The following is a 13,536-nucleotide window of genomic DNA, read 5'->3' on the forward strand; positions in this document are numbered from 1 at the left end:
TGTCCAGGCTGAAAACAGCAGTGATGACATCAGCTTTTAAGGGCTTGCACTGATACTTTTTTGAGCCTGCCCATGATCTTTAAGTTTCCAAGCTGTATTTTGAGCAGGATTGCAATAGTTAATGTTGCCTTTTGAGGATGACAAGACTAATTCAGCCTACAGACTCAAGTACCTGAACATCTGTGGCCCCTTCTGCAGTTCTGTGACTTCCTAGTTTAGACGTAGAAAATGCCAGTCTTTTTTGTAATGTATGTCATTTTTTCATTAGAGCCCAAAACTAACATGAAACAGCAGAATTGTGCTGTGGAGCAGCCTAAAATAAAGCTTCCTTTTTCAGACTGTCAGTATTCTCTTGTTCACCTTACTTGTGTACTCATACTGAGTTACTGCTGTCTGCTTAGATGCACAAAAAAAGATATCACTGTCACTTGAGGGTTTTGTTCCTTACTTCTGATATCTTAGATACAAACATGAGAGAAGGCAAGGAAATTTTCTGGGTTTCCACCTTCCCCCTTCAGTACAGACGAAAAAAGTAATTTCTTGTGTGATTTTGATTTGGGTTTGGATCAAAGGCTTTGTGTTGTAAGATGAACTATTCACACGTCTTATTTATTGATTCAAATTCAGTTTGGTTTATAGAGCTGGTAAACGAACATCTGTATATAATAGTTTTCTTTGTCTGAGCTTTCTTTGTAGTGAGTTTATGTAGAATGTGCGTATGTTTGTGTGTGTGTGTATATAAGACACATTCTTCAGATGTATTGGGTATTCTTTTGATTTTTGTGAAAGCTTACAACACAAACCAGATTTCTTTTTCAACAGGGGAAGCAACTCTTTACTTATTCAATAGTGGTGCACAGCAGCTGTTCGAAGTAAAAGCTTTTCATGAGGAATATCGTTCCTGGTTTATAGGTGAGACTGTTCAACAAGGTGAGTAATGTTATGTATCCTTCCCCCAACCATAACTAATGTTCATACAAAGAGACCTTCTCTCTTTCTTCTATTAAATTTACAGGTGTTTCTCTTAGTTGTTTGAGGCATGCTGCATCACGTCCCCACCTTCTGACGCACTCATTTGCCATCTGGATTTAAGCAGGGCTAGGGGCTTTGTGGTCTCTCTTTAAAAGGCTGCCTTTGGCAGCTTCAATTAGACAGATGTTGATTTGTCTTTGAGGAAGGGTATGGTGGGATGGGGGAGTTGTTCAGTTGTGTTTAAACTGAAGTGCCATAAAATACTTAGCTTTCCTTGTCAAACCAGAAAGTCCTTGGTGTACATAAAATATTTCTTATCCTATAGAAGGGAAAAAGGGCTGGAAAGCCTGAGCTAGCTAAGTGGAACAACACTAAGCAGAACTCCAAGCACTGGAGTGTGGTTTGATCTGGTTTTCTTTTAATTACCTCTGTAGTCTTCTCTGTAAGTGCTGTGGGATAAGCCTGCTGTCTGAAGGTGCCATTTCAGTGCTGTGTCTAAGTGACCTCATCTGTAGCATCATAGTCTCTGATCCTAGCTCATCTTTCTGAAAATGAGAAAGAAGTTTGTGCAACCACTCGTGATGGCTTTAACAATCCTTTCTCAGTAAGGATGTCCCTGGTGTAGTGTTTCACTCCCAGAATTTCCATAGACTATGTAATTAGTATCCCTTCAGGAGATGAAGGTGTGTCCTTTTTGTCTGTTTGTAATTAGAAAAAAGACCATTTCTAATATTAAAATAAATAAAGTGACTCGAGCAGACATATACCTTCTTTAATGGCAATATCCCAAATGTGTGTTAACGTTTAAATGTACTTTGCAGGTGTATATAGCAATGCAAGCAGTAGGTCTACGAGCTTTTCCTTATTCCCTTTAGGGGTGAGCCAAAAGACTGAGTCTGATCCCTGCTCCCAATTATGTCCACTCTATATTCTCCCCCTCCCTTTCTAACCTCTGCTTTGGCCCTTGGGAAGCAATGGCCTTAAGGACTAATTGCCTTTTTCTTTTTTCTTTTTTTTTTTAATATATAAAAAAGGGGAAAAATTTTTCCTCAATGGAATTGGGCTGCTGCATCTCTGAAATAGTTGGACCATGAACAACTCAGAAAAGCTGTGTGTTTGCAAATCATCTCATTATCTGCCAAGAAGGAAATGACTGGAATGTAGGAATAGACAGGTATAAACTCTTCAGGAAGGACAGGCAGAGGAGAAGAGGAGAGAGGTGTTGCCCTCTGCATCAAGAACCAGCTGGAGTTCATGGAGCTCTGCCTGGGGATTGATAAGGTGCTGACAGTTTATGGGTTAAGGTTAAAGGGAAGGCAGAGGAAGGAGACATCGTAGTGTGGGTCTGAAACAGATGGCTCAACCAGGAAGACCAAGTGGATGAGACCCTCTATAAACAGATAGGAGCAGCTTCACATTCATAAAACACGGTCTTTGTGGGGGCTTCAACCACCATGGTGTCTGTTGGAGGGGCAACACAGCAGGGCACCAGAAATCAAAGAGGTTTCTGGAATGTGTTGATGATTACTTCTTCTAAGTGGTACATGAATCCACAGAAGAGGTACTGTGCTGGAAATTGTCCTCACCAACTGGGAGGAGCTGGTGAGTAATGCAGAGTTCAAGGGCAGCCTTGGCTGTGGTGGAGTTCAAGATCCTCATCCACAGAATGGTGGAGTTCAAGATCCTCAGGGTGTCAAAGAGGGCTTGCTTCAAGCCTGCTACTCTGGACTTCAGGAGGGCAGACTTCAAACTCCTCAGGGAACTGCTTGGCAGGATGACATGAGATAAAGCCCTGGAGGGAAGAGGGTCCCAAGAAAGCTGGTCAGTATTAAAGGACCATCTCCTCCATGTCCAGAAGCAGTGCATCCCTAGAAAGAAGGCAGGCAAGAATGCCAGAAGGCCACTGTGGACCAGCAAGGAGCTCCTGGACTGACTTTGACTTGAAAAAGTGCGTAGGGAGTGGAAGCAGGAATGGATTGCCTGGGAGGGTTACAAAGAAGGAATCAGGTTAGGAAAACTAAAACCCAGATGGAATTAAATCTAGACAGGGACATAAGGGGTAACAAGAGCAAATTCTACAGGTATATCAGTGATAAAAGGAAGGCCAGGAAAGATGTGGGCACCTTCTGGAACCAAACTGGAGACATGGTCACAGGAGATACAGAGAAAGCTCAGATGTTCAATGACTTCTTTGCCTCAATCTTTACCAACAAGGGCTCTAGCTGCACTGCCCAAGCTGCAGAAAGCAAAGGTAAGAACTGGAGAAGGAACACCTGCTGCTAGTGAAGATCAGGTTTGAGACTATCTGAAGACTGAAGGTGTGCAAGTCTATGGAACTCAGTGAGATCCATTCATGGATTACAAGGGAACCAACAGATGAAGTTGTCAAGCTGCTATCCATCATGTTTTGAAAGGTTGTGGCAGCCTGGTGAAGTTCTCACTGACTGGAAACATAATCCCCATGTTCAAGAAGGGAAAAAAAGAAGATCCAGAAAACTACAGTCTCACCACTGTGCTTGTCAGCATCATGGAAGAGTTCCTCCTGAAGGCTCTACTGAGGAGGAAATATGGAAAACAAAGTTGAGGTGATTGATGGTAACTAATATGGCTTCACCAATGGCAACTCATGTCTGACAAACTTGGTGGCCTTTTATGATGGAGTTACAGCATCAGTGGATAAAGGAAGAGTAACTGACATCATCTACCTGGACTTGCGCGAAGTGTTTGACACTGTTTGCACGACATACTGATTGTCAAATGGAAGAAAAATGGATTTGATGAATGGACCATTTGCTGGATAAGGAATCGGCTGGATGGTTGCACTCTTGAGAGTTGCAGTCAATGTCTTCAGTGTCTCAGTGTCCAAGTGGAGATGGTGACAAGTGGCATTCCTCAGGGATCAGTGCTGGGACCAGTGGTACTGAACATCTTTGTAGGCAGCATGGACAGTGGGATCAAGTGTAATCTCAGCACGTTTGCAGACGACAACAAGCTGAGTGGTGCAGTTGACATGCTATAGGAAAAAGGATGCTGTTCAGAGGGTCTTGAGAGGTGGGCCCGTGCCAGCCTCATGTATTGCAACAAGGCCAAGTGCAAGGTCCTGCATCTGGGTCAGGGCAGTCCCAAGCACAGATACAGGTTGGGTGGAGGATGGCCTGACAGTGGCCGTGAGGAGAAGGATTTGGGGGTGTCAATTGATGAAAGGCTCAACATGGGCCAGCAATGTGCATTTGCAGCCCAGAAGGCCAAGTGTATTCTTGCATCAAGATTGCATCAAGAGAAGCATGACCAACAGGTTGAGGGAGATGATTCTGCCCCACTACTCTGCTCTCATGAAACCCCATCTGGAGTACTGCCTCCAGTTCTGGGGCCCCCAACACAAGAATGACATGGAGCTGTTGGAGCAGAGCCAGAGGAGGGCCACAAAGATGATCAGAGGGCTGGAGAATCCTCCCCTACAAGGACAGGCTGAGAGAGCTGGGGCTCTTCAGCCTGGAAAAGAGAAAGCTCTTGGGGGAGTTTATAGAGGCCTTCAAGTACCTGAAGGGGGCCTACAGGAAAGCTGGGAAGGGACTTTTTAGAAGGACGTGGAGCAACAAGACAAGGGGGAATAGTTCTGAAGTAGAAGTGGGTACATTTGGACAAAATATAAAGAAGAAATTCTTTCCTGTGAGGTGGTGAGACGGTGGAACAGGTTGCCCACAGAGGTTGTGGGTGCCTCCTGCCTGGAAGCATTCAAAGCTAGGCTGGATGGGCTTTGAGCAACCTGGTCTGGAGGAAGGTGTCCCTGCTTCTAGCAGAAAGGCTGGAACTAGATGACCAGATCTTAAAGGTCCTTTCCAACCCAAACCACTTCATGATTCTCCAAGGTCTTCATACAGCTACAGTGAGTCAAAACTCTATAGAACAAATTAAAATACTTTTTCCTGAAGGTACAGATGAAAGCTTTTAAACGGGAGCTTTAAGAAAAGGGCTAGCTTTTTTTTTTTTTTTTTTCCTCTCTCTCTCCAGTCTTATTATCAAAACTTGCAGGTTTGTGAAGAAGTAGTCTTGGTACTTTCTTTGCTAATAGCTGTGGAGTTGGGATTATTTTTGTCTAATTGTCAGGGAAATATATTCCCTTGGGACCTGGGTAGTATTCTTCCAGGGACCTGGCAGTGCCATACTTGGAGAAATATTTTGGCCCTGAGTGCCTTGGTTTTACTTGCTTGGGCTGGTCTGTATAATTTTGATGCCTTATATTTGTTTTTTTTTTCATTTGATTCGCACTGAGCACTAGAGCCATGTTTCATGGCTGGTACTTGGAGGCTTAGATTTTGAGTACCGATTTTCAGAAGGAAGACAGCCGAGTACAGTGTAAGAGCTCACTCTGCTCCAGCCTACGTGTCGTTTGGTATCCTTGAGGCTTGTCAGAAACTGTAGAAGTAGTCTTCTAACAAATAGCCGTGTCTTCAATACTCCCTCTGGACAGAAAAATTGAAATTAGCTTAGAAATAAATGTGAATTGGATCCCCAAGCTAATTTGGCTGTACAGATGTAGAGACTGCAGGCATTGCGTGATCTCAGTTTTACAGACAGATTGTCAACTTTGACCAGACCGCTTTGTTGCCACCCTGTCTTTTGTTAGTTTTAAGGCTGTTCCAGTAGGATTTTCTTTCTTTAATTATCTTAATCATGTGGATTGAAACAAAAAATTAAATTTATTTGTTTTTGGTTTGCTAATTAATGTCAAGTTGTTATCAATTATTTGATCTAATTAGTGGAAATCCTTAATGTTACATTGTTTCAAATTATCTATGATTGTGCAGAGAGCACGAGTATGCTGTCATTCTGAAATGGTGGTGTAATTTTGATTGGAGCACTCAGTTATATATTCTCTGAACTGGCATTGCCTTGCCCAGTATCTGGGGCAGAGTGTGCTGGATATTTATCTACTACCTCAAAACAAGGTTCTACTACACTGAAATCTGCTAATGGAGGGCAGCTTTAATTTTGTTGTTTGTCATATATCACTGAAAAAGGGAAAACATAGTGCTTCAAGTCAGAAGCAACAGAGCTTGTGCTTTCATTTGGCAGGGTTGAGAATTGAGCTCCCTGTATTTTTAATACAAAATCACAAATAGTGTTCCTGACTATTTTAGTGAAATACTGGAATGCTTAATGTGAAAAAAAAAATCCTCTCTTCTTGCTTACACTCCTAAAAAGCATCTTAAAAAAATGATCCAATGGTAGTTCTGTGCCTAGTAGTACTAACGACACTTTTATTTATCTGTCCCTTAGATGGGCGCCTGCTCTTTGTTACTCCGATGGACCCCTTATTTCTGATACTTTATTACCTCATAAAGGCAGACAAAGAGGTAAGCCTGCTGCTTATTTTTTTTCATTGATATTCTCAGGAGGAAACATTATTTCTGTTATTGCATTAATTTTATGAAGAGGGACTTCCGTACTGTGGGAAATATAGTTTGCATTTAAAGCAGAGATGTTCATCCCATATGTATCTTTGTTTTCATCCTTTTTATTTTTGTGACCAATAAAGTATATTCCATGAATCAGCTTGGAACCTGAACAAAATGTAAACCCACTCTTTGTAAGAGAAGCAGAGAATCTTTTCTCCTTTTGCAAGAGCCTATCCCAGAACTGTTGAATTTAAAATGGTAGATGTCATCATAATAAAACAAACTGGTGCCCATCCTGAGGAGTGGGTGATTCACTTTGAGAAAGAGAGGAAAAAAGAAAGATGAATTTGGGTGCTGTAGAAGAGAAACTTTTATGTTGTGGTTGGAACTTGAAACATTGGCTTTTCAGAAATAGTGTTTTTTAGAGATGGTGTATTGCTGAACAGCAAAGGGGTGAACAACTACCCAAAAGATGTATAATACATTAATGGGTTAATCAATTTATTGTGGGCGTTGCAAAACCTTACTTAAATTTCATAAGTATATCAAAAGACATAGACAATATTGTTGTTTTACAGTTTATTATCTGCCTTTGAAGAAATGACAAAATAAAAGCATGAATCCATATTTTGTATGTCATGGAGGCATTGATTTTGTTTCATGCATCCTAAGAGGTTTTTCTTCCATTAAGGTGGCTTGCTGTTTTCTGCTTTGGGTTACAAGTAGAGAATGCAGAAAAACTCTTCTTCTGTACTGAAGAAATATAGTTCCACTAGACATTTGTATTAGTAACCTATTGTTCTGTAATTGTTTCTAAATTATTTATGGTATAGGATATACCAAGATATTCAGTTTTTCTGTGATCTGTTCTGCTTCAGGGTGGCCCATTAGAAGTCTCCTTACAGTCATAGTATTTTCATTTCTCTAGGTTTGCATTCAGCATCCCTTTGAAGACTTTATATCAAACTTAATTAGAGAATCAGTGTATCAGTCTGTGATAAGTGCTAAGGTAAATTGAATAAAGGATGACCTTTCCTATGCACAGAAACTGCAGCAATAGTCCTGTACTGCCCTTTTCTTCTTAGGTACGTTGTTTCCTAAGTGTGACATGGTTCCAGATAAGTGTGTAGAGCTGTTACGGGTTACTCATTAAAGGCAAATGCATTCCTGCAGTGTCCTGCCTAAATTAATTTACTGTTGAGTAAAGGGAAGTCTTGAGGCCTGTGTGGTGGATACTTCATGCAAAGCCAACTTGAATGTGGCAGATTTATTTTCTGGCTTGAACTAGTAAGTGTTAAGATACTCACTGGGTTCTGTAGAGTTATTATTTGTACCATCCTTTCATTTTGAAAGTACAGTCCAGGGTTGCTGAAGTCTTTCTGAGCAGAGCCATCTCCTGTCCAGTAGACCTTAGCTTAGGCTCTGTGTTGCTTCACAAGGTGAATGTAGCTGTCTTGCTTCTGGACACAAGCTGGCTTGTGCATGTAAGTTATCGACAGGAAGCTGTTTATTTCAGCTTTGTTTTTGCCTCTCATAACGTTTTGCCATTGTAATTGTGCCTTTTTAATTGGAAAAAATAAAGTGCTTTTTTTTTTTTTTAATCTTATTTTACGATATATGGTTATTTTTATTAAGGCTCTGTCTGCCTAATAAGAGGATTAATTAATAACGAAAGCGTTTTACCCAAGTGCTTTTTTTTTTTTTTTTTGTCCTAACCAATGTAATGATTTCAGCTTTGGCTCCTGACACCGTGCACTCCCAAAGGATGGAGAGTTCACTAAGTCTTTGTACTGATGCGCTGAAGGATCTTTCCAAGGGGAAGGCTGCCAGTTGTGCCAAACTGTGCTGAGTGATTATGCATTGTTTGGCAACAGCAGGATTTGTTTGATGATTCTGTCATATGTAGGGCTATTTAAGTGCTGCCAAAATCACTTTATATAAGTACTGTGGCCAAACTGAAATTGACTTTGCAGAGGTGAAAGGTTAATACTGTGTTCCAGAAGTATGCCCTGCTCCTTTGAGATTTATCTTTATGGAGGGAAAAGCAAAATTTGAATGGGAGTTATGACACTGGATTTAATCCAACAGGTTTTGGTCTCAGACACTATTGGCACACATTGACTACTGTGTCTTATGTCATCTTCCAAAAAATTTTTGCTGTACTTCACATTAGTTTATCCCATGTAGTTTTAAATTTGGATTCTTATGTGCAGTCGTTGAATAGTTCGGCATTTAGGAGATATTTGCTGGTTTGAAATAAATATTTATAGTTTACTTTGTAATCAGTTTCTAAATGTCATGTGGTACCATTCAAAGTAAATCTTCTTTAAGTCCTTTATTTTAAAGCTGTGGCAACTGCATGCATCTGCATTTCTATATGTGCATATGTGTGTATGTCTTAACAATATAATAATGCTTTTATTGTCCCTTTGATGTATTTTCAGCAGCAAGGAAAGTTCCAGCCACTGGATCAAGTTGTGCTAGATTCAGAGTACCCGTATTGCCCATTGCTGCTGAAGTGTGAAGGAGTCAAATGGTCCATATGTCATATAACAGAAGAAAAAGGTGAAAAAAGTGCAGGGGAGGGTGTGGGAAAAGGCTGGGTTTATCTGTGCTTTCATTACAATATAGATTTCAGTACTGTTTTTTGCTTTCCAAACAAATCAAGGTATGCAAGATGAGGCTGTGCTTTCAAAGCAGAAGTTTAGGCTTAGAAGTCATTGTTGCAATATCATGAATCAGGTGTAACTGCTGTTACTGAAACAGTTGTGCAGTCTTCCTGCAAAGTGACATAAAAATGAAGAACTCATCAGAGCTGGCTTCCTAGATGTTCCTGTCTTCCACTAACAAGTAATATGCCAGATTTCTTTATCATTGCATAAAACATCATTGTGGCTGTGAGCTTTTCCTGAAGGATTTAGATGCACAAGCTCAAGTATTTCCTTTATGCTGTGATATATATAGAGAGAGTTAACATGGAGCTCTTACTTCTCTAAAAGAATCAGTTTGAACTTTGTGGCAGGACTGGTTTCAGTTGAAATGATAACCAGACAGCAGAAAATCTAGGCAGTGAAATAGTATGTTTTGCTGGGACTGAGGTAGTTGGAATTATGTACTGTCCTGGATTTTCAAAAGAAACTGAGGGAAGCATTAACTTACATTTGGTATTGGTGGGAGTAGGCAACACTTTTCCTAGGATGAGTTGTGATTTTTGAGAAGACTTCCTTAACACGGTTACGTCTGAACTACAGAACCTCTTTTTTTCTTCCCAGAGTGATAAATGCTTCCAATAGAAATTAGCATTAAACTTTTAGGCATTTTCTATCCCCCTGCAGCTTATCTAATGCTGACTAAGGTGCTGTGAGTGAGAGAGAAGATAGTAAAATTCTGCCCACCCATCTGGGAAGGTGAAAAACGTTGTCAGATTTTCTTGACTGTCAAGCTAGAGCTCTGCATAGGAATATAGGGCAAGGTGAAATCATTTTTCTGAAATGCCACTTCCTCCAAGCAGGGGTACTGTGTTTGGGCAGCATTTGTTTTCGTTTTTAACAGCAAAAGAATGTATATGTATATTTAAAGTATTTGCCATAGACACATAAGATGTGGGACTTGTTCTTAGAATTTCTTTAATTTCTTAGAATGCTAAAGTTGTGATTATGCAATAGACACATTAGGGCTTGCCCACTTGTCGTGCACAAGATCACCTTTTTGTGCAATCCCCCTCTATGTGTTTCATTTTCACATCTCTTTTACTGCTTGTAAAAAAATACCAATATTATGACTAATATACTCTTTTCCAGTGCTAGGACTTGTCCCCTACGTAGCCTTTCTTATTTAAGGAGTTGAGCTTTAGGGTAAGAAGTATCTGTCATGTTCTGTCTTCTGCAACTCTGTTCTGTTTGGCAGAAGCTAACAACATAATTATTTCACTTTCAATTTAATTTAAAGGCTCTTAACATCTGTATAACAAGCTCTTACCCTAGAGCACTCACAGTTTACACTTAATGAGTTAGTAGGAAGTCCACCTTCCCTGGCCTCACTGTCAAAGGGCACTGAAAATTCATTTTGCTGGATTAAATTCCCATTTACCTGCTTCAGTAGTTGGGGAAAAGAGTGTGTTACGGCTCACTAAGCCTGGGTTGGGCAGGTTGTTTGCTAATAAATTCAAAGATTGGATAAAGTGTATGACAGAGAAGGTTTGAGAAAAGGTTATGAACTCCAGTGCCAAAGTGTTACTCTTTGTTTCATTTTGCAAGGCAAAAACTGCACTGTGATCTTGTCTGATGTGATTAACATGAAGAGCCAAGAGAACTTACCTGATTAGAATAACTAAGTAATATTGCCAAGCTTGTATTCCCAGAAGGTAGGAAAAAGGGGCCATATGAGTTTCTGAGTTATGGAAAACACTGAGAAAATGGATGTTAAAATGTGCTTTAGGCAGTTTGCTCAACAATACATCGGGGAAACTTCCAAGTCTACATAGCGATTACCGGATCGCTGAACATATTATTTAATTGTAGAACCACTTATATTCCATCTGTATTTCTCAAACCCAATCTTTCCAGATGTCTCAGACCAGTTTTATAGGCACCAGACACATTAGGGGGAAAAAAAGCTTTCCAATATATACTCATATTATCAAACATAGTCGCTAACTCTCACCAATATCAAATGTGCATCACATGTTAAATCCACGTTCCAATATTGAATCCTTTTGTCAGCAGTTTGTGACTTTCATAACTCACTTTAATTCTTCAGAGGTCTCAGATACTGTCAGTTCTAGAGTTTAATAGTCAAAACTGTCAAGCATACAAAATATTTTCAAACAAAGTGATCTCTGAAGGATTCAGCATAATTATTTTTCACATGTTTTAATGAAAATGGCTTCACAGTTCTACGTTTCCTTTCCCTAACTGAGTCACTCTGAATCATACTGTTGTGGGGGAGTCTGCCTGGGAATCCAGACTGGAATTACTTTTCAGCGTGGGTTGGGGGATGGTGGCAGGAGGACGTCCCTTCCTCGAACTTTTTCAGATAAGAGAGGAATCCATGAATCGTACTCACTGTACTTGGACCCAAACCATGTTAGCTCTTTGAGAAGCAGGTTCAAGAATCCAGAGTGTCTCCCCCATTTTCTGCTTCTCTTTCAGATCTTGTAAGTCACTGCAGCCAGCAATGTCACACCTAATTACTTTATCTGCGACTCATCAATTTCATGAAGCAAAGTGTATATTAGCCCTTTTTTCCTTCTTACTCAGAAAAAATTGTGTTTTACTCTTCTACAGCTAGCGAGATGGATTTAAACTTTATCTTGAAGACAGCTTTCCCTGACCTCTCTGTACCCCCTACCATGCATACATAAAGAGTGCATAATAGTTAGATATTTGTATGCAGTTTGAAGGAGCCAAGATAAACCCCAAAGAAGGAAATGCTGAAACAATCATAAATAATATGTTGTTGTTTGCAAGGGGAAAAGGAAACTCCATGAACCGAGTGTTGAAATGTGATAGTGAGTCAATAAATGACATGAAACAGATGTATGTATTTATGGGAATGGTATAGAGGAGATTAAAAGCTCTTGAAATACCTGCTGAAGAACAAGCTTCAAACATTGCGGACTCTGAAATCTCCTGTGTAATCTGATTAAGCATTCTTTTCCATTTCTAAACTGAAGCTCTGTGAAGTAATACTCAATAATTTTTATCCTAAAATTTCGACCAGCCCATGTAATTTTCTCTCTCCTTTACCTCAGCATCCTGAATTCACATATTTGCAGCTAACTGATCACACATGGATAGTGAAGTGTTCATGGTACCCTAGTTGTCACAGGGGATAAAGTTTCTGAAATTCTTATATCATCGAGTTAATTTATGCTGCACAATACATCAAAAATGAATCTTGTACTTCCTCCCACTAGGAGTATGCTTCACTGTTTTAATTCTATTTTCTTCTGACACTGTATTATGTCGCATAAAAAGGGAATAGAGGTAAAACTTCAGTTAGAGTTGCCTTGTGAAGTAAAAGGAGAGGGAGTTATAGGAAAAGGGATTATTGAAAGGGCAGATAGTTTATCTTCCTAACCAACCCTCTCTCCTGGCCCCTTACTAATTGCTGGAATTCATAAATTATTGGTTTAACATACTGTGTAGTGGGGTTTGGTGTGGTTTTGTGGGATTTTTTTTTAATTTTGTTTTGTTGGTTTTTTTTTTTTAAAGCAGTCATAGAAACAACGTTTTATGTTGCAAACTGTGCAATTAAAATGACCATTCCAGCAATGCAGGGCAGTGAAAATTTGGCAAACGAGGGCTTGAGAAAAGTCTTACTGAATTCAGGCAGCAAGAGATTACACATATATAAATAAAATATGTACTTTGCTGGATTGGAGCCTAATTAAGGATTGTTAGGTTGTTCAGACTCATATCAGTTCAGTCTGTTTATTTTTTCATGTTTCCAGTATTTTTGAAACTTTTTGTCCTGATATCAAACATGTCCAAGTTGCAAATTAACTTTCATACTCTGTCTACAACTCTGAAGATTCTAAGCGTATTGAAAATGCAGTCCATACCAGTTGTGACTTTCTTCCCCTTATTTGGTTTTATCTCAGAGATTGGCAGTCAGAAATTTCACAAGTACAGCCAAGAGAAAACATTGAAGTGGTTAAAGAAAAAGGTATTGTGTTTCTCTTTTACTTTCAGAATTACTTTATGTTTAAAATCCAAGTGCATATTGGCTTGTTCATATCTGTGCTTTGAGCCATGTGGCATCCCTCAATTGAATCTAGGGGAAACGTACTTTGCAGCGAATGCCTGAGTTTTTATGTCCAAGCAGTACCTATTAGTGTTCTGTGTTAGATACGGTGTAACAGCGCTCAGTAATCCATCTTTGCAGTTCATCTGAGCTCAGGGATTCTCTGTTCTCCTAGCAGGTATATTTCTCACCTGTATAATGGTGGCTGTTCCTTCTGAATAGCTCTGCTCATCTCAGGGTGCTGCAAAATTGGTGCTGTGTTACCAAGGCAACATGCTCAAAAACGTGCTAGCTTCTTTGCGTTTTTGAGCTCATATGCTAGTCATTACAAATGTATATTAAATTTCACCACAGTCCATAACTTGAGTGTTTTATATGCTTGAAACAAAATTACAAGAGCTTTGTCACTGCATTAACT

At 39.8% G+C, this 13,536-nt stretch overlaps 1 protein-coding gene across 3 annotated transcripts in view; it reads left to right on the forward strand.

Moving 5' to 3' along the window:
- RNASEH2B (ribonuclease H2 subunit B) overlaps positions 1–13,536 on the forward strand; it is a 43,953-nt gene that overhangs the window by 13,723 nt on the left and 16,694 nt on the right. For 2 of the 3 annotated variants that reach the window (XM_048938802.1, XM_048938782.1), the window contains exons 3-6: positions 823–930; positions 6,253–6,329; positions 8,816–8,936; positions 12,976–13,040. In XM_048938802.1, coding sequence (XP_048794759.1) covers positions 823–930; positions 6,253–6,329; positions 8,816–8,936; positions 12,976–13,040 — 371 coding nt within the window. The remainder of the gene's footprint in view (positions 1–822; positions 931–6,252; positions 6,330–8,815; positions 8,937–12,975; positions 13,041–13,536) is intronic. The other variant, XM_048938790.1, reaches the window with a different exon arrangement.

The sequence above is a fragment of the Lagopus muta genome, chromosome 1 (assembly GCF_023343835.1).
Source record: "Lagopus muta isolate bLagMut1 chromosome 1, bLagMut1 primary, whole genome shotgun sequence".
Classification (NCBI taxonomy): domain Eukaryota; kingdom Metazoa; phylum Chordata; class Aves; order Galliformes; family Phasianidae; genus Lagopus; species Lagopus muta.